Genomic DNA, 21,145 nt, shown 5'->3' with positions numbered 1-21,145 from the left:
GATTTTGCTATAATTTGGGGAAGGCTACCATTGCTCTACCCTGTTTATGGAGGCTTAGTATGTGCTACCAGGAGACAAAGGATGATATTTATGTACAAAAGTGCATCCTGACAAGTAACTCAAATTAACAAAGATAACTACACTCCCTCAATTAAATGCTTTTCTCTTGGTCTATTTCCTGGAACCTAATAACCTCTGACACTCCAACTCTGGCCCCCTCCGCAAAATGCCCTCCAGAGACCTCAACCCTAACATGACAGCATACCTCGATCTGCTTCCACTTCTGTCTCCTTGTTCTATGAGGATCCCATGCACTTACCTGCTGAAGCCGGAAAACCCAGAGTTTCCCCCAACATCTGATCAGTTACCAAGTAAATCAGTTTCACCTCTTACATGATTCTCAAGTGCAGCCTCTCCAACCACAGCATCATCCTCGCTCAGGGCCAGACACAGCGGTACCTCGGTTTTCTAACATAATCCGTTCCCGAAGACCGTTTACTGAGTTCTGAAACGTTCGAAAACCGAGGCACGGTTTCCCCATAGAAAGTAATGCAAAATGGATTAATCTGATCAAGACCTTTAAAATCAACCCCTAAAATGCAAATTTAGCAGAATTTTACTATCTAATGATACCGTAGATCCATAAAATTTACAGCGTTCGTAAACTGAAATGTTCATCAACGGAGACGTTCGAAAACCGAGGTACTACTCAATCATCACCATATCCTGACACCTGCCTCTAAACTCTCCTTGCTCCAGCCTCCAAATTGACACTGAGTGATTGTTCTCAACATGCAAATCTTGCATTCTTGGCATTCATGGATGCGCAGGATATGGCCCTATGAATAACCAGTTCCTGGCCAGCGATTCTGCTGCCCGTGGTCTACACACAACGCCCTGACTGCAAGCTGTCGATTTCCCTGAACGCGCCACGCGCTTTCCCACCTCTGTGCATTCTTCATTTGCCCAACTCTTGCCCTATGCTGCCCTGTCACTCACTGTTCCTGGTGAGTCCCTACAGTGTCTTAGGATCCATTTCAAATGTCACTACTTCCAGACAGCCACATGGGACTGTCTCATCGGCTCTCCAGTCTGGGTTCCCACAGCACTGGACACGCACCACGGTTAAATCACATGTCCCACTTTACAGTACCAGCCTGCTGACAGGTGTGTCTTCAGTGGTCCACGAGCTCTTGGTCATCTCTGAATCCTAGTACTTAGCACAGAGCGTGGCTCCTGCCAGGCAGGCGGGCAGTGTTTGCTGAATGAAAGGACGGGTGACTCAGAGCTGCAGCTGTCTAGTAAAATGAGAGAAGCATGTTATCAAAGGGCCACAACTGCTTTTTGTTAACTATAAAGTGAATCAAGGTGCCAGGAAAGTTAAAACAAGGACGGAGGGCAGCGCTTTCGATCTCAACCCATTTTTAAATTACATCTGTTCCAGCTAAAGACTAACTCTGGCCAGCCTCCTGCGGCCTGTTAAGAGTATTTCACACTTGGGCACCAGCAAATGTTCAACGATCACACAAGACTGACTTACAGAGAACCTATTAGCTTTGAAAATACAAATGTAAAAAGATGTCCAGAAAGAGCATTTGCTGACATTTTTTTTTTTCTGTTTGACCACATTAGACCCCAACATCAGACACGTGACATGGGTCGTGCTGGACACGATGTCCAGTACCTGTGGTGGCAGTTTCCACAGGACAATTACAGTGAGGCCGTTTGGCTTTTCTCATTCATTCACAGACAACTGTGGGTCCGCCACCATGTGCAGTCGTTACGCATGTTCTGGAGAAGCAAACACAAGAAGGGGTCCCCAAGATTCCAGGCTTTCGATGGGGGTGGTGGGCATCCTGGACTTGTGTCATTAAGCAGATACCACTCAAATCGAGCCCTGTTCCAAAAACGTTTGCCAGGTTCCCTTGTCCTGGGCAGGTCACAGGTTACCTTGGGTGACCTCAAGAAGGCAGCCACGCGTTCTGCTGCGGCTGCAACGTCCTGCTGGTCGCAGCCTGTGTTTAGGGTGCAGCTACACTCAAAATGCCTTGTTTGGGGTAAGTCCCCCGCTGCTCTAACTCCCAGTGTGGGAGGTTTTGTTGAAAGAGCGTTTTCTAAGGAGAAGATTTGGATGAAGGCGAGTTCATGCTTCACCCCAAACTGCTGGCATCTGGTGACGCGGTATTGGCACCGCGGGACTGAGTCTCAGGTGCCCTCCCGACAGGCAGGGTGGACGGAAAACTTCCAGAGCACATGCGGTCGGGCAGAGCCATCCGTCCGCTGCCTGCGCTGAGCACCCGCACCCGCGCCCCGTCTCCAGCGCCCGCAAGGCCGGCACTGGGGAGCTCAGCCCAACCGCATTATGAATAACGGACCAACCTCGGTGCAGCTGCTCCCCGGGCCCCTCGGCAGCCCCAACATTCAGTGCGGTTCCCACCCCGACCCCGACCGCCCGCCCGGGACTGGGCCCCCCACCGCGCCCCCCCCGGGCGCCGCCCCCCGCAGCCCCGCCCCGCCGGCCCGGCCCACGTGTCGGGCCCCACCCGGCGCCCGCGGCCCTTTAAGTGCCCCCACCCGCCACGCTCCCCCCACGCGGACGGCAGCCGGAGAGGGACAAAACGCGCGGCGCACAGCCGGCTCCTCCGCGGTCACGTTGCGGCCGCCGGCCCGCGGGCCCTCCGCCGGGCCACCGCCCCCGGCGCCCCCAGCCCGGCGGCCCGCGGGAGCGTCGGCGCGGCCGCCTCGGGCGGGGCGGCGGGAGCGCGGTGTCCTGCGCGGCCGCCTCCGCCCGCCGCCCGGCCGCGCCGCTGGGTGCGCCGCTCGCGGGGGGCGGCCGCGGTGCAGAGGTTCATGCAGCGGCCGCGGCGGCCGACAGCCCGGGCTCCATGCGGCCGCCGCCTCTCGGGCGAGGGGGGGGGGGGTTCGGGCCGCGGCAGGCGCCCCTCCTCGCAGTGCCGCCCCCCTCCCTGCCCTCCGCGCGGGCGCTGGAGCCGGCGGGGGCGCCCGCCGCCTCCTAGGAGCGCACGCTCCGCGCGCCCTGCCGGAGAGAGGGGCGGGCGGCGGGCGGCGGGGACCCCGCGCGGCGGCGCGAGGAGGGGCTTCCCGGAGGACGCCCGGCGGCGGCGGCGGCGGCGCCCGCTCCTCGGCGCGAGCTGAGTCGCCCCGGGCGCGGGCGGCGCGTCGCCATGCCGGCGTGACGGCGCCCCCCGGCTGCCCGCGCGGCCCCCGCTGCCCCGCGCCGCGCCACGCCGGCCGGGCGGCAGGATGGGCTGCATCCAGAGCATCACCTGCAAGGCGCGGATCCGGCGCGAGAATATCGTGGTGTACGACGTGTGCGCCACCATCGACCAGTGCCCCACGCGCATCGAGGAGACCTCGCCCATCGTCCTGCGCTACAAGACCCCCTACTTCAAAGCCTCGGCCCGCGTGGTCATGCCCCCCATCCCCCGCCACGAGACCTGGGTGGTGGGCTGGATCCAGGCGTGCAACCAGATGGAGTTCTTCAACACCTACAGCGACCTGGGCATGTAAGCGACCGGCCGCGCGGGGCCGGAGCGGGGCCCTGGCCCGGGTCTCCGCTCCCCACCCCGACCCTCCTCCCCAGCTCCTTCTCTCCGCTCTCTCCATCCTCTCGCTAAACCTTCCTCCCGCCTCCTCTTCCACCTCCCTCCTCCCTGCGCTTTTGTTTCAGTGACAGGGCGGGCGCAGGGAGGCTCCTCGCGAAGCGTTTTCTTGTGGTTTGCGTCTGACTCCCCATGAACGCAAGGAGCGCGGTGCGGGGCGGGAAGAACGCGACAAGCAGGGTTCGCAAGACCCAGATCGGGGCGGCTGGCCAGTGCCCGGGGAGTTTCGGGGCGTCGTCTGGGTGGGAAGAGTTTGGGGGGACCTGTGGAGAGAGGAGTGGAGCGGAGTGCAGTGCGGGGGCGCATGGGGCTGTGCTGCGCGTCCTTTGGAGAAACCCGAGCGGGCTTGGAGGAAAGGGTCCCGGGCGTCCACGTTCCTTCCACTGTTGAATTGGAGCTCTTGTCCCCCAGGCCAGGAAGCCTGGAGGCGTTTCCATCCGGAACCGCAAATCCTGTAGAGCCGCGCGTCTGGCTCGGCGCCCTCTGGTTGAGTTCTGGGCAGTGGGAGCGGGAGGCACCGAGCGCGTCCCGGCGGAGCAGGGCTGGTGGCCTGCGAGAGCAGCTCCGGCTGGCGCGGCGCGCTGTGTGTCTTGTGCTCCCGGAAAGTAGGGGTCTCTTGTCGGTCGAGGGTCTTTACTTATTCCAGAACTTTCCTAATTGTGGCGCTGGGAGGGATTCCCGGGTGCCCACCGCCGGATCCTGTCTGCGAGCTGGGAGCTCTCCAACTTCTTGCAGCAGCGTCGCGCGGTGCGCGCTGGGCGCGCCGGCAGCCGTGGAGACCCAGCCTCGCGGCGGCTCCACGGCCGCCAGGGGCCGACAGCCTGCCCTGAACCGCAGGCTGGGGCTGTCATGTCCAGGACTCTTATTTACTACATTTTCATAACTCCCTGCCCGCCTCCTATCAGAAGTAGACTCTGAGCGGATGGCAGCTACAATGGCGGAAAGGTTTGGGGCCTGCATTCCACCTCCTGTTACAATGTAGGTCTAGAGCACCCTAATTAGCCGACACCCTATAGGGAAACCCTTTTCTGGAAAGTCAGCCTCATTTCGTTTATTAATCTAAACCTCTAGAGCTCCCAAGGTTCCTCTAGGGACTATGGGGTGGGGAATTTCTATTTTAAAAGATCAAACCATCTTTTTAGCAGCAGTTTGCAGGATTTTTATTGCGCTGAGCGCTTGTAAGTTAACGGTAGTCATAGCTGCTAAATGGAATGTTGGCAGGTCACCTTGTTCTCCCCCACCCCACCCCCGCACCCCCCATCACCACGACTACCCCCCAGAGAGTGTGAACTTCTTGAGCATAAAAGCTCAGTGTTGGAGAAATCTCCTTCCTAGTGAAGGTGCATGAAAGGCCAGTTTCCTCCATGCTTCCACGCTTTATGATCTTGTCTTTCTGGAAGGCAACTAGATGTGAGAAATGGGGGAGAGGTTATATTGGGTGAATCACGTCATTTCAAAACAGACACACCCTCAAAAGTATGATTATATCTGAACACATGTGTCTCCTAAAGCTGTTGTTTTTAGAAACCCATTATTTGCAGCCAAGTCAGAAAAAGGCCCAGACAGGGCAAGGGAGCCCTCCCTTCTGTCTGCCTGGCCTGGCCCTGAGGGCAGTGCAACCGTCCTGGGGACCTGGGGGTCAGTGATTGCAGCCTGGGGCCCCTGCAGAGGAAGCCAGAGGGACTGAACAGAGACAACCTCGCTTTTCCCAACACTGTACAGCCGGGCTCTCCCTTGCCTCACATCTCTTGTAAATAAGCAAATCAAAAGCAAATACATAAATAATTCTTTCCATAAAAGAAAATATGCCCCACGTGAGGAGAGGCCGAGTCGAGCTCTCAACGGACCTGGGAGTTAGTTGAACTTTCTTGAATCTATGGGAGGGTGTGTCCCCATTGGAACCAGCTTTGATGGGCGTGGATGGGGGCTGGGTCTGAGGTTCTGAAGGGACTCTTGCTTGCTGAGTTCTTGTCTTTGGAATTTGGGAAAAAGTCTTGCCTTTAGACTGCCACTTTTCTGTATTTTAAGATTCTTGTTTTCATGTTGTTGATGCAGGGCAGCAAAAATAGTCCCCAAGAAATCGTAAAGCGTATTATTATAGATCTGTGTCTAGAGTCTACCTGTCTCTTTGTGTCTGCAATAATTGCTATGTCTTTAAGGCCGCTTTGGGGCCCAGATGTGATTGAACCAATTTCCACAAAATGCTGATGCCCTGAAAACTTCGCTGGTATAAACTTTTTCACAGGAGCTCATAGTACATGAAAGTCACTGCAGCCTGTGGGTTATTATGTCCACTGTAGCCAGCACCTTGAGTGGAAAAAACACTGCCAGCTGAATTTTCACCTGTGAAATGCAGTTGTTACGCAAAGCATGATATGATGAGAGAGTTTAGGTTAGAAAGCTGCCTTTTTAACAGTTTAGAAGGGTTGACGCCAGAGGAAATCGACAACTCAGAATGGCAAGAAAACTCTTCTTTCGGGCTTAATAGAAAACATGAACTTTTGTGGTTTAAATTTTTAACATTTCCAAGAAAACTAGGCCTCTGAAGCCTTTGAAATAGTTGATGATCGTGAAGATCAGAGCTTAAGCTGAACTTGAACTCAAGTGACCTGGAACTTCCTCAGAGGAGTCGATAGAAACCTGGCTGGTGAGTACATTCATCTCTCAGTTGGGCCCGTGAACCCGGTCAGTGCAGCCCCAAGGAGCCAGCTGCAAGCCTTCACCCTTCCGGGAGGAAGGGCCACTGCGTCTCTCAGTTAGTCCCTCAGTAAACACATATTTACCAGGTGCCTCCAATGTACCGATGCCAGCAAAGAAAAGAAAGGGATAAGCGGGCGGCGTCACTGTCCCTCAGTGTAGGTAAGAGGCGTGGACCCCTGCAGGGAAGGCCCGCACTCCCAAGCAGTGTGGGAGAGATGCTAGAGAAAGGCTGGGGGCCGGGCCGCCTTTCCAGAGGTGTGAGGGCTGGAGCTGGACTTGAGGAAGGACGAGATTCAGCGAGGCCAGGAGGAGGAACTGACCCCAGATGGAAAGCAGCAAACGCGTGGAAGTGGGACAATATAAGGTGTGTTAAGGGAGACAATATAAGGCGTGGAGTGGAGCTTTCAAGTAGCAGAGCAGTGCGAGCTGAGGTCCAAGAGGTAGGCTGTGGTCTGCTGGGGGAGAGCCACGCACAGGATGACCTGGAAAAGACAAGGTTGAGGTCCGAGTATCAGGAGGCCCTCAGACCTTCTTCAGACCTCTTAGCAAGCAGGAGCTTTGCCGCAGAGGCACGAGGCCTTTGCGATGGAACAGTGTGGGATACTAGGACAAGAGTTGTCCTGAGTGAGGTTTGAACAAGAAATGGGGTTCATGTGCGAAGGATGGAGGTGAAGCTGAGCTCGAGGGGAGCCGGAATAGCCAAAGGCCCTTCCCAGCCTCTCCGAGCCCGTGCGCATTGCCTCCCAGAGCTGTAAGGGAGCTCTGCTCAGCCCGGCGCTGGCGGTGGGGAAGCTGTCTCAGCCGCCGATCGCGAGAACCCTGGCCCGCGTGAACCTTTCGGAGGTCACAGCCCATTTTTCCTTCGGCTCCTGCCTGTGCCTCTTCCTCCTTCAGAGCCAACGTCACTGGGAATATGACTCGACCCACCCACCTCCGTGGCCCGTTCAGTTCCACGTGGCTATTCCACGTAGCCAACAGCTTCCTCCATCTTGAATCACGCCCATCTTTCAGCTTTCATGCTTTTTCTGGCTGCTCCTCTGTCTCTCCCTTACCTCCAGTCCATCAGGACACTTCTCCTTTATTCTCCCCGGGTGCTCTCATCCGTCCCAAGGGCAGCTGATGCTCTTTGCAACATCGTCACCTGCAGCTCAGGTGTGTGCATCTACCCAGCATTTCCACTTGTCTGTCAGAAGACATCTGAAGCTTCGTGGACCCAAATCCATACCTCCGCCATTCTTCCCCATCTTAGTAAATAACACCACCAGTTTCTCGGCTGTTCAAGCTGAAACATCTGCGTGTCATCCTAGATCCTTCCCCACCCCTTCACTCCATCCTCAGACCCTACTGATCCCATCTCCAGGACAGCTGTGTAATCCAGCCAGCACTCTCTGCGCCTACCCCTTCCAGCTTAGGACATGTCACCATCAGTTGCTCCAATAGAGGCTTTCTAACCAAACCTGCCACCCCCATTCTTGCCCGCCCAACAGTCTCTTTCTTCCCCACACAAGAGCCAGAGTGATATTTTAAAAATATAAATGCTACCACTTTCCTGCTTAAACTCTTCAGTGACTTTCCATTGCAATTGGATAAAATTTGAAGATCTCTTCCCACTCTCTGAATTTCTCTTCTTACCGTTCTGTCAGCCTTTTACCGTTTCTCTAAAGGAACCGACTTCGTCCCAGTTCAGCATTTTCCCTTGTGCTGCTCTCGGTCTGAAATGCTCTTCTAGCAAATTGCTGCTGTCCCTTCAGGTCCCAAACTGTCGTGAGCTCCTCAGAGAGGCTGCCCCTGTTTTCACGGCTTAAATTAGGGCTCCCCTGCTCCTTTCATTGCGCCCTGATCTTTTGCTTGTTACAGTCAGTGAGAGGATAATTGTGTGCTTACTTAACACTGACTCATCTAGAATGTAAGCTCCACAAGCACATGCTCCATCCATTTTATTCTCTACGAGCCAACAGTGCTGGGCCCACAGCACATGGTCAATAAACAGCCGACAAAAATAATGATCCCTTCTGCTAACCTCGGAGTCTTTCCTCACCAAGTCACATGTGTCTTCAAAATTAGCTTTTCATGTTAAACCTAAGGCTGATCCCACAAAGCTCTTGAACTCTGACACCCCAGGCGTCACTGGCGTGGCCCCCCCAGTTCCGCTGCTTCTCCTTAGCACTGGCTCCTATCGGTCACGTGCTCGGTCCCCGCAGCATTCCGTGCCCCAGGAGTGGCATTCGGCAAGCACAGGTCTCTCTCTCACGTGCCCTGCTCTGAAGCCGTGGTCGGTGTCTGCCCAAGGAGACGTGACAGAGGAAGTTGGTCGTAGCGCTGTCCCACCCGCATCGCTGACTTGTGGCCTGAACCCCAGGCCTCGGGGACGGGAGGCTCAGCCATTGCTGAAATGCCCATCCTGCTGGGAGAGTTATTGCTCTGAAGCGAACGCTCCCCCGTTCCCAGCTGCACGCAGCCTGGGTGTGGTGTGGCTGCGAGCATGTCCCCCACTGATCATGGAGATGCCTCCTTTGGGCATTTGGCTCTGGGGGCCCATCTCAGCCCGTCTGTCCAGGCAGCCTGAGGAGTGCCCAGGCACTGGGGACAGTCCCATCCCATCCCTGGTCAGCGATCCTGAGATCGGGACGTAGCGAGGGGCCCCCAGTCTCGAGCGGCAGATGGAGACCAGGATCCAGTTCTCCCAGGAAAGTCCTGAGTGCCCTTGAAGGGGAGCTGGCCTGACCCTGTCCTCTAATCTCCATCTCCGCCAGAGAGGAGCAGAGGATTAGCAGGTCTTATCAGGGAGCAGTAAACTCACCGGAGATGCAGAGCAACTCCCGGAAGTCGAAGGGGTAGGAGGAGCAGGGAGGAGGGAAATGCTGAGGGAAAAGTTAGTGGAGACAAATCGATGGTGAGTTAAAAACAAAGTGGGCTTGGGTGGCCTGGGGTGCAAAAATATGTCTGTGCGGGTGCTGGGTGGGACGCAGAAAGCAAGGGCAGAGCAGCGGGGAGGGCGTTGCACTGCGGGGTGTCCATGGCGGCAGAGGCCAGTGCTGTGTGGGGCCGAGGCTGAGGAAGCTTCCTGCTCCGGCTCCTGCCGGACCCGGCGTGGGATGCAAGGTCCCAACACCCCTGTCTCTCTCATTCGGATGGCGTCTGGTCTTGTCTGCCCCTCTCTGCTACCCTGTGAGCTGGCTGCTATTATGATGCCCGTCTTACTGGTGGGGAAACTGAGGCTTAGGGAGCTCAGATGACTTGCCCGAGGCCACACGCCTGGTGAGGGGCTGAGCTGGGATATTCTGCCCCTGCGTCCTGTCTGCCTGGACGCCGACTACCACAGCTTGGCCCAGAAGGACAAGAGCTAGTGGTGATGGCTGCTGTGTCACAGGCCTCACTCCTTCCTCAGAGTTGTCCCAAGGTCCCACGTAGAGGATTCTATAACTCCCTTCCCAACCAGCCACCCCAGTCCATTGTCACAGATAGGTGAGGGCCCACTCTTTCTGTTGTGTGAACGCCTCACAGGCCGTAAGAAGTGGCCGTAGTTGACAAATCAGCAGTGAGGACAAGTGACATGACATTAGCAGTCACACAGCAGTCTGGTGACCGGCCGCTCAGAGCAGCAGGGCCAGCGTGGTGCCAGCGTCCCCGGAAGGGATGGACGCCCACAGCAGAGGTGCTCCCCCCACGGAAACAGAGCCCTGGGTGAGTGCCCAGGCTTTAGGGGTCCTTTGTGATGAGTTCTAGGAAAGGGGGGTGTGAGAGTTTTTGCCCCGAAGTGACTCTGTCGGCGCTGCTTTCTCATCAAGGAGATCCCACCACCGGACGGGGAAGAAAATGCCGTAAGGTCTGTGTGCTGGGGGCTTTCCGCACATGGCCTCGTGCACACCATACCAGTGAGGGGGGACTCATGGCGAGCTTCGGGGGGTGGGAGATTCCTCTTCAGCTCTCAGGGGCCCCACGCTGGCCATCTGGGCTGCAGGCTCTCGCCCTGTTCCCCTGCCGCCCGGTGGGCACATGTTGGCCCTGAGGGCAGCCTGGGACCCCATCAGACAGTCACCCAGACCACTCAGAGGCTGACCTGGGGTCCGTCTGTCCCTCAAACTTTGCAGAGAGTTGCTGTTCAGGGAGATGTTAGGAGGAGAAAGAGGACCCCCTCCTGGTGGGGGGAGGACCCTGCTCTGCCGTCAGCCCCTCGGACATACCCAGGGATCCTTGCACTTTTAGTCCTTTTTCCAAGGCCCCTGAGGTCACCGTGAGAGCCGTGTAGGACTGAGGTTCTGAGACACGAGCCAGCTGCCACTGCTCACTGTGCCAGTTGAAGATATGGCTGCTGGCTTCGCAGCCCAGGGGTTGGGTTTGAGTGCCAGCTGTGTGACCTTTGGCGGGTCCCTTAGCAGTGCAGCGTCTCATTTGCATGCATATAAATGGACAATGAGGAGATGTGTCTCTTTCCCTGGGGGCCAGGAATCAGTGAGATGACACTGACAGGGCTCTCCAAACTATACCATGTGGTACACACGTTATTTGTATTATTATAGAGTGTGATGGGTCGGCCTGAAGGAACAAGGAGGGCCTCATGGTGGCCCTGTGGCTTCCCGGGGCACAGAAGCATCTAGACTCTAGGGAGGGGTCCCTGAACCATCAGCTGCTGTCCCCCCTCCAGCCCCCTGAGAGCTGAAGCGGAGGAGAAAGCTCCCTTCCCAGCCAGAGCTGTCTTCCATGCATACTCGGGGGAGGGTGGCTACTTGTCACCCCACCCAGAAGTCACCCTCCCAGATCTGCCCTGAGCGACAGACTCTGGGGACAAATGAGAGTGTATGAGCCACACTGTCGTGCTCAGGAAGGGAGGTGTGGAGTTTCCAGCCTGGGTGGGCAGGTGAGACCAACACTGCAAGTAATTTGTGTCCAAAACTATTTTTAATACGTTTTCCGACATATTTTTAATATATCTGTAATACATATGTTCACGATTTGGTCTCCCTATAAGGGGACCTCACGCAATGAACTGCACAATAATCGTAAAAACCTCTTTAGGGCAACTGTTTTCCCATTTTAGATGAAGGCACATGCTCAAGGTCACTGGCAGGTGCTGGGAGAATCAGACCTGGTGTCCAGGTCCCCACCTCCTGCCCCAGTGGCCTCCTGTGCCAAGTGCACGGGCTGCCAGCTGGGACAGGAGCCATGTGCAGTGAGCTCCTCTGGGTCGGGTGGCACATGGGCACTTTGGGGGGCACCACTGGTGGCCTCTGAAGACGAGAGGGTAGAGAGGGGCATGTAAATGTGCTCAGCAAAAGCAATGAGAAATCTCAGGCTGTCAGATTAAAACAAAATAAATAAGTCCACGTGCCGTCTGAGGCCCCCTCCGTGGGGTGACAGTAAGAGGCGGCCTCAGAAAGCCTCTGGCTGGCTCCTCTCTCGAGGCCTGACCTTTCCAGGCTGGCTTGTGGGCCTGTGTTAGTCCGCGTGCTCAGAGGCTGTCAGAGGTCTGACTAATGGGGAGCCGTGAATCACAGCCGCTGTCAGCAAGCCGTGTGGCATCCTGAACGGGCTGGCCGGCCGAGGAGGTCGGGGTTTCTGGGCAGCAGTGGTGGCAGGAACAGGCTTTGGCAGGACTGGGAATGGCCAGAAACAGGCAGATGAGACGTTGCTTTGCCCGAGGCTTGGGGCGTGGGGGGCAGGACTCAGGATATGTGGGCAGGGAGAGGCTTGAAGGGCACGCGGCCATCCTGGTCCTGAGGGCAGGCTGCTGCCTTCCCGTCCCTCCTCCCAAGAGCCACTGGCTGAGCCTTCGTTCCAAAATGGCAGCCTCTGCCTCCGAGCCTGGGAGACTCAACTCTGGACCGGATTTTTTTTTTTTTTTTTAGTGACTCGAATATTGGAGAATCTGTTTCAAACTTCCATGAACAACCTTCACATGTGTTAAGGAAGGATGAGATACGTGCCAAGAAGCTAAACCCAAACCCCTGTTGAAGGTGTCTTCTTGGCCTTCAGAACCAGGGAGCCTGTCGTTTGCTGGACAGGTGTACACTTTAAGGAATGGGCAGGTGTTTGCTTATTGTCTGAGCACCTTAACTTAATGACAGTGACAACAGCCATGTGTGGAACACTTACCTGGTGCTAAATGCTTCGTGGGCACTGTCTGTGAACTCTGTCCCCATGTTAGAGATGATGAAACAGGCTAAAGTCTGGGCAACCGGCCCAGCAGTCGTCCCGCTGGTCAGTGGCAGAGCCAGGATTAGAAACCAGAACTCTGGCAACTCCTCTTGAGGCTGTCCTGCCTCATCAGGGTTGGATGAATGAGTGACAGCGAATTAATGAAGGGGGCGTGTTCAGGATGGTGCCTGAGCGCTTGCTTGTCCTTGCTGAGGAGACCTGGGACTGTAAAGCCGTCATCAGCAGTTACCACCTCCTATTTTTTCATCCCAACCCCCCGCCCTGTGTGCTGAGGGTCCAAGTCTGTGGGCAGAGATGGCCGCCTGCCCAAGAGAGGAAACCACACGGGGTGCAGCCTCTAGTCACCCCCAGGGATGTCTGCACAGCTGCCAGGAGCAGGGAGACCAGCGTATTCTCAGTGTTTGTAGGTTGTGGTCAGCAGGTAAGAAAGGAGAGGGTCTCCCCAGAGACACCCATCACAGATGGCTGGAAACGGGAGCGCCTGATGGCCTGTGGGAGGAGGGGTGGTGCACCAGAAAAAGTGGGACTCGGTCTAGGTCCCCAACATCCAGAATCCCTTTGCTCCCCCCTCCACCCCCACCTCCAGCCCAGGTGCTGGCCCCCAGCCCACAGACAGGCAAGGGAGCTCCATGGCCCCTGGCAGCTCCGGGAGAAACAGGATCCAAGTGATGTGAAAGATGACAGATTGTGAGGGGACCAAGGGCCCTCCCCTGACAGCAGGGCTCAGCTGGGGGCCCCTGTGGAATGGAACAGATGGGGGAAGTCTGGGAGGGCTGTCCTCGCAGCCTGGAGACGCTGTTTCTGTTGTGGTTTTCACTTGGGTTTCCCTCCATTGTTTTTTCTTTTATTTTGGTGAATTGGAGGCATTTTAGCAGAGGGGCGTGACCTAATTGTGCTATGTCTGCTTCCTCTAAAGGAGCAGGGGAAGGGAGGAGCTAGGAGCAGGTGGGGGCCAGCGAGTCTTCCTTTGCCCCTTGGACCTCCAGGGGTCACAGCAGAAGCTAAGTGGCAGATCAGCTGAGATCCTCAAAGGACTGACTTTGTTTGCAAACAAGCCTGTGGTTTTTAGTAACCATTGAATTCAGCGGATTTAATTTTTCGTGAAGGCTTATCATTTTTCTGAGAAACACACCCCATAATGGAATGACAGTCTGTAGGAGTGACCCAGCCTAACAGTATTGGGAGGAAAGAGTCAGAGCCACCATTGTCAGCTGGGCCTCCTGGCTCCAGGTGGCAGAGTGAGTCGTCCCCTTTCTCGTGTCCATTTAGTGCCCATCAGAAACCTGAGCTGCATCTCACCCACTTGGCTGTCAGGAGAGCCCCTTCCTAACCCAGACATCTGTCATCGCTTCATCACCTAAAAGCCTAAGACGAACACGAGACGCTAGGTGTTTTACACACATCATATCTCATGTAAAGCTCACTTAAATTCCTATGATCCCTGTTTGGCTAAAGCAGCTGAGGCTTTTGAAAGACGGTGTGACGTGCCCGAACTCACAGTGCTACAGCCAGAATTTAACCCCGGCTTCCGAGGACGCTGTGTATGCTGCTGACCGCTGTTAGTACGCCGTCATCGGCCGTCACCACTTCTCCTAAAAGAGACACAGCCCCCTCGATTCCACGCCGGGCTTGAGTTGCTGGGAGCAGAAAGTAATGTGAACATCTGATACCAAGACTGTGACAAACATTCTTGCCAAAATACAAGTATATGAAAGGTAGTCAAGATTTATCTGTAAGCCCCCAAAAAACACTCTCTTAAAAAAAATATTATCAAAGATTTGAGTTCTTTGTGTCAGCAGCTCTGTGGGCCCCTCACATCTTGCCTTGCATTCATCTGCGGTTTCTACACGGGTGGCTGCATGAACCTGAGTGTTACTGTTATTGTCACTGTGACGGCTGTTTAACGTTCAAGATGACACACAAACAGAAGAGTGTCCCACAGTGGGAAGGCTTGGGCTTCCGAGCGAGCAATCACCGAAAGCTCGTTGCTCTTCACCCCTCTTTGACTGGAAGTAACGTCATATTAAAAAGCATGGACTCTGCAGCCTCTGTATCTAGGTTCAAATCCTGCCTCCACCGCTTACCAGCTGTGTGACTTCAGGCAGCTTAACTAACCTCTCTGTACCTCTGCTTCCTCATCCGTAAAAGGGGATGTTGATAGTACCTACTTCATGAAGTTGTTAGGAAGATTAGATGAGTTGACATTTATAAAGTACTTAGAACAGCGCCTGATACATTGCAGGCACTATGTTTCAGTTAATTTTTTTAAAAAATATTTATTGACAAATATTATATTTTTGACAAATATTAATATTTATTGACAAATATTTATTGACTACCTGGTATATGCCAGGAAAGAGGCTAGGAAAATTTCCATACTATGAAGAACAACTTGTCTTGATTCTGTAGAAGCCCTTTGTCCCGTTGACCAGCCAGCTGGCACTTACTAAGCACCTGGGAGCCAGGTGCTGTGCCAGCCCCCATGGGCTGGGTGGTCAGGGAGGCCCACCCACAAGAGGGGACACAATAGACCCGTAACGACCAGCCTTCTCTGGGCAGAATTGTGCCGTTTCCCTAAAGTGTCCTTAGAGGTTCTCACTTGCTTCTCCTGGGGACTGTGTTCCCAGAGAAGCTGTGGCCTGAGAAGGCAGCAGCCACGAGAGGACGTCCCATGCCTCCTGCTCCCTGATTCTGTCTGCGTGGTATTATCCCTGCTTTGTGACTGCTTGTTACCTCTGAAACCACAGCATTCCAGGACAAGAGGGCAGCTGTCCTCCTCGACACCCCGAGGACTTTTCTGGCCGTCCTCACCGCACACACAGTCAGCCCTCCTGTCCTGGCGGTGAGCCCACTGCATTTCCCCGTGTCCATCACGTGCCCACTGAGCTGCGCTTTGTTCCTTCCTGTCCCCTCTCCTGGAGTGAGGGCCTTTCTGACCATCTTCTATGTAGATTTGGCCTCTCCTGAAGCCCAGGCAGCTGAGAGCCAGACCCAGAGCTCAAAGCCCAGGGATTCAGGTATGAGCTCAGAATTTCTAGGAACCCTGTTGGCTTTGTGTGTGTGCTTGGTGGCTGGGGGGATGTGCAAAGAGACGGGAGGTCATTATCACAGAGCCACCAGCTGAACCTGAGCAGGGGAGACTGAGGAAGGCAGGGGACCTGAAGCTTCTAAAAAGGAAGCCAGGGTAAGTCTAGGTCCCACGAGCCAAACTGAAATGACCGCGAATGCTGGGGAGGCCATTCACCTTTGCTGAGAGGTGACGGAGACGCCCCCGAGACCCATTCTCCATTGCTTGTCCACTTTCCCATTCCTGCTGGCCTCCTGGGCTCTGAATTTGAGCATCAGCTTAATGCGAAGCCGACCAAGAAAAAGCGTCCATCGCCGTCGTTTGGAAAACTTGCATAGATGAGCTCCACTGGGTGCCACAGGTGCGTCTGTCTGACTTGAGCTTTCTGATCGGAAACAGACCCAAGACTGGACACTCTGCTGATTCTTGCTAAGATAATGTGCTGTGGCCTCTCAGCGTCAGAAAGCAGCTGGAAGGGAATTTGGGAAAACGTCTGACTCACCCCTGCCCTCCTGCACACAGCCCAGAACAGGTGAGTGTCCTGGACCTCCCCAGCCGTCCCGCACCCTCGTCGCCCACCGAGAAGCCCTTTCCCTTTGTGAGCACAGGCGAGGTGCTGATGTCAGGATGGCATCTGCTTCCCACCTGCAGGGCGTGCTGGAGGGCAGGCTGCCAACGTGCTCGCACAGGTTGGGCAGGGCAGGGAGGCAGGTGGAAGAACTTCCAAAATGTGCTGCCTTGTCTCCACTCCGCGTTTGGATGCACCTTTGACTTGGAACGATGAACATCATAGAAACATGGAAAAGAGAAGAGTCCAGGCGAGAGTGGCGGGTCCTGCGATCCGTGGCCTCCTGTGTCTGTGGGTGTCAAACGGGGGGTCAGCTCTTTGGTTCCAGGGCCGTCCAGGTGGTTCATCCTTCACTTTGACTAGAATGGACTCGACCCAACTTGCTGGCTCCCTACCACCTGTCATGTGGGGCAGAGTTTGAGATTCAAGGACCCCGGGTCTTGAAATGTGCCTTTTAATTGACAGTCAGGAATAGCAGGTGGACTGGTTCTGATTAGTTTGTTCATTTATTCTATTCTTTAGAGTCCACATATAAGTGAGATCATATGGTATTTGTCTTTCTCCGTCTGACTTGTTTCACTTAGCATCATGTTATCACTTTGTGAGGGGTAGAAATGTCTGACTCATACATTGTCTTGCACACCTGAAACTAGTAAAAAAAGAAAAGAAAAAAGAAAGAAAGAAAGACCAGCAGGTGGTCTTGAGTCCTGCCAGGGCCCACCCCGTGGCTGGCTTTTTCAGAGAAACCCCAAACCACCTCCTTTCCTAGGCAGGAGGCTGGAAAATAGGTGGCTTCTTCTATGGAAAGAGGAAGAAATTCATAGAGAAGCCTCTGGGCGAGATACTGGGTGGGGAACAGAGGGGAATGTCTCCCGGCAGGCCTGTCCTTCCCCTGGGGGCTCTGTCCTTTCCTGTGCTCTCTCCCTTTGGCAGCTGAAGATTTGCCCTGAGGAAAGTTAGTTTACACCTTGTTACTGTAGAAAAGAGCTGAGGTTTGGGAGAGAAACAGCCACCCACTCCTTAGCTGTCACGAGCCCACAGGCTTGAGATGAATGGGAGACCTCTCGCTGCCCCCTCTCCGCCCCAGACAGGGCGACAGCCAGCGTCCTCCCCACATCGCCTGCCTCCCACCTTCCGGGAATGAGCTCCGCCTTTAGGAAATATGTAATGTGTGTGTGCCTCCCGTCCGGGGAAGCAGCGTAAGGGTGCCTGTGATCCTGGGTTTAAATCAGTCTCTTTCGTTTCCTACAAATGTACTGCCATCTGGTGACTTGTGACTCCCACGTCAGGATCATTCAGGAAGAAGGCCAGACCTGTTCTAGACCCCCCCACCCCATTCACAGCTTTTCCTCCCACCCAAATGCCCCAGCATGCATGGACCTGGGAAATCGCTCTCTCTCTCTCTCTCTCTCTCTCTCTCTCTCTCTCTCTCTCTCTCTCTCTCTCTCTCTCTCACACACACACACACACACACACACACACAGACTGTCAGGCAGTTTTGAGTTTGGTATTTATTTCCCGAATAATTAGAAGTCAGCACTCACCAATCCCCTTACTCCTTGGGAATACTGAACCCACCAATTTGGGGTCAGGATTTCTTTGGTTCCTTTTGTCAGCTGTTTTTGCTGCCTCATCATTACTCCCTCCTTTTTTATTTTCTGTAAAGGTCACTGAGCAGACTGCGTCCTCCTCCGTCAGACCCTAAGGGCATCCATTTCCTCCCCACCCTGCCTGCCCCCATCACCTCCAGGCAGGAGCACACTTTCATCTGTAAGATGGGAATTAACATGCCTTCCTTGCCGAGTTTTCAGGAAGGTCCTACATCTGCTTGTTTAACACTGTCTGTTGAGTTCCTGTTATGGGCCCAGCTCCCGGCACAGAGTAACACTCAGGGACAGTAGCGTCAAGGTCCTCTGTCTCAGACAAAGCAGTTTCACAACCAAGTGAGGGACACACAAGTGACAGGATTCCACCCTCTTCCTTCAGCCCTTTAACTCGCTTATGTCCGGGAACAGCAGCATCTTGCTGGATACCCGGATGAAGCCCGCAGAGGTTTCCATGTCCCCAACCTCCAAGTGCTCACGACACAGCCTGACGGCTGCTTCCCCACCTCCACGCCCTGCGTCTGCAGGCTCAGGCTCGCCACGACCCAGGGCTCCGGGAAGATGGACATGTCATCCTCACAGCACTTGGCCTTTAGCAAAAGCCCTGCTGTGCGTTCAGACATCGGTGTCAGAGTGAACTCGAAATCTCTGACACCCTCTACCCATTAGGGTTCTCGCAGCTTGTTCTGCGTGTCCTTTGCTAGTTCCCAGCTGGCCCCATAAACAAGCAAATTACTGGCAGGATTTGGTTATAAGACAGGGTACTTGGTCAACCCACCTGAAGTTACTGGTGAGTGACAAAGGGGCTGTTTGAAAAGATTTAGTGTCAAGGCCACGTTCCTATAGTCTTTTGTTCTTGTTGTTGTTGAAGACTGTTTTTATTATTTTTAATTTTATTAAATGTATTGGTGACTTTCATTAATAAAGTCATCTGTATGTTGCCTTGTGTGTTCACCACCCAAAGTCAAATCTCCTTCATCACCATGTTTGAGCCTTTGCTGCCTCCCCCCAACCCCCTATCCCTCGTAACCACCGTACTGTGGTCTGTGTGTGAGCTTTTGTTTGTTTGTCTTGTTCATTCACTTACTGCTTTCAGTTTTATATCCCGCATATGAGGGAAATCCTATGGTTCTTGACTTTTTCCGTCTGACTTACTTCGCTTAGCAGTATGATATTTTCAGATCCATCCATGGGCTCCGTCTTGTGAGTGGAGGAGGCTGGGAGATTTCCCAGGTCTTGGGAGATCAGATATCTTCTTAATCTCGCAAAAACCAACCTTTAGGGAATGGCTTCCGTCTGTCCCGAGTCTAAAACACCTCAGATTATTCCCCTCTGTGCTATCTGTGCACAATGCACACAGAATATAAGGGGCTCCTCAGAGGAGCTGGAGGCACATTTGGGCAGAGACCTCCCCTCCCCCTGGGCAGATGCCATGAGGTTGAGTCAGAAGGGCTGGGCTTGGGGCCCGAACCCAGAACCCTGAGGCCCTCACGGAAAAGGAGGCACTTGGCGTTCTCTCTGGCTAGGTTTCCTCTCCATCCCTTTCCTCCCCTGGCCATCTTGGAGAGTGCCACCTCTCTTTTGAGTCTTCGAGGAGAATGTGTTCACCCAACACGTCTCATGCTATTGGACTGAATAGAAAAGCAACGGAAGCTTAACCCTCGTTGCCAGTGAAACCGGGGATGCATGCTCTGTGCGATGGTCCAGGAGGATTCGGGTAATGCAACCTGAATTTTCTTCGAGATGGTTTCCCATGTCCCATCTCCCAGCTTTAGGTGTTGGAGTCGGTTAACCATTCCCGACCTACCCTTTGCTCAGAAAGGAATTGTTTGCAGGGGTTTGGACTTAAAAGAATGTGTGTTAAGATGTCATGGGTGTTATACACTAGTTTTAGGTGATGTATTCCTGCCCCTTGACTCTTTTCAGTTTTCTTCTGGGGCGGATGTAAGCCATGTGTGCTCAGGTGTCAGGAAAATGCCTACTGAGGTAGGTTCTACCTGGAAGTCGCCTGGGGAAGGTGTGCCCCGATAGGTGGACGGAACTCTTTCAGGGAACTTGTAGGAACCTCCAAATTGGCCTAATTGATGTTTTTGCATAGCAGTCTAGCTGTTTTCATTGTGGACTTAATTAGCTTCTTTAAAAATAATTCTTCAGGTGAAAACTGCTAATGGCCTCTGGTCCTGCCCTGCTGAGCTGAGCCAGGGGCCTCCTAGTTTCAGGCCAAGTAAAAGGGAGCAGTACTTTGTCCCGTGGGCAGTAAGCGTGTGCAGTTGTTACTCCGGTATGGGCTGAAATTAGAAATAGATTCCTGATCAGGACACTCAGCTCTGCAAAGCTCAGCCCTTGTTCCCCACACACGCGGCCAAGAGAAGAGCGCTGGGGGCCAGGCTCTCGCAGAAATCCTTGGGGCTCTCGGAGAGCAGGGGGCCACCCTGTGCTTCCCAGGGGCAGCAGCGCCCCTCGTCCTGCCACGAGCCTGCCAGCTGAATAAAGCACCCAGCCTTCCCTCACTTTTGGGGTGGAGGAGGAAGGGGGGAGGCAGGGGGAATTAAATATTGAATTGGGGACCCTGGGAGAGAGCTTCCCATAAATAGAACAGGAGGAGACAAGAGGGAAAACCAGGACAGAGGAACTTGGGGCACTGGAGAGGGGCCAGGGGAAAGCGTTATTTGTACAGCATGTTTGCGCAGTGCATTGTTTTTTCAATGGAGATGGGCTCCTCAAATCCAGTTACCATTTTTAGGGATTCTTTATGTGACCCTTAAAAAATAACATGCAGTGAGAAAAAGGAAAGCGGTTCGGCCTGAGCCTTTGTCCTCTGCAGAGCAGAAGGAATCTGAGTTTGGTATTAACTAGTCACCAGCAGGAACAGAACTGCACGTGGAGCACAAGCTGTAGGCGGTTTTTCTCCTAATATTCCAGCCATACACGGGGTGCCCTCCCTCTGTACACAGGCGTGTGCCCACGGCAGGGGCTCTGGGCCTGAAGTGCTACCTCCGGGCTTCCTGCCACCTCTCACACACCCAGCAGAAGACAGAGCCTGGACGGAGTGTGTGAGCGGGTATCCCACACTCGTGTTCCCACAAACAGCTCTGCCCTCCCCAGGGACACCTCAGGCAGCATTCAAATCTTGTCCCCTCCACAGGTGGCCTGACCACAGGTGGTCTCTTTTTACTCCCACAAAATTGCTTTACCTTCCTCCCCCACCCCCATCCTTGTTGTTATTTCATTCCAGCACTCACTGCAATTACGAGGTTGAGATCCTTCAATGCATCTAAGAAGGGACAATCAAAGCTCCCGGGACACCCATCCATTTGCCACCCTGCATACACATTTGGTCATTAATATTTGCTAACCAGCCAGAGGGATGCTTCCTGCGTGCCGCAGGGAAGTTGGCCATCCTGCCTCAGCCGCTGTCACTCCCAGC

At 54.4% G+C, this 21,145-nt stretch overlaps 1 protein-coding gene and 1 long non-coding RNA gene across 2 annotated transcripts in view; one reads left to right on the top strand and one right to left on the bottom strand.

Moving 5' to 3' along the window:
• Window positions 1–462: 462 nt before the first annotated feature.
• LOC141569344 (uncharacterized) lies at window positions 463–2,447 on the bottom strand. The gene is made up of 2 exons (XR_012492881.1): window positions 1,685–2,447; window positions 463–1,298 (listed from the first exon to the last, which is right to left on the bottom strand). It is a non-coding gene; the product is annotated as an uncharacterized LOC141569344 (long non-coding RNA).
• A 240-nt stretch (window positions 2,448–2,687) lies between these two features.
• Window positions 2,688–21,145, top strand: part of FAM78B (family with sequence similarity 78 member B) — a 40,952-nt gene continuing 22,494 nt past the window's right edge. The window contains exon 1 of the mRNA XM_019747328.2: window positions 2,688–3,527. Coding sequence (XP_019602887.2) covers window positions 3,265–3,527 — 263 coding nt within the window. The 5' untranslated portion in view covers window positions 2,688–3,264. The remainder of the gene's footprint in view (window positions 3,528–21,145) is intronic.

Source organism: Rhinolophus sinicus, linkage group LG17 (assembly GCF_036562045.2).
Source record: "Rhinolophus sinicus isolate RSC01 linkage group LG17, ASM3656204v1, whole genome shotgun sequence".
Lineage (NCBI taxonomy): Eukaryota > Metazoa > Chordata > Mammalia > Chiroptera > Rhinolophidae > Rhinolophus > Rhinolophus sinicus.
The sequence above is the reverse complement of the archived record's forward strand: the minus strand, read 5'-3'. Positions and strand labels throughout refer to the sequence as shown.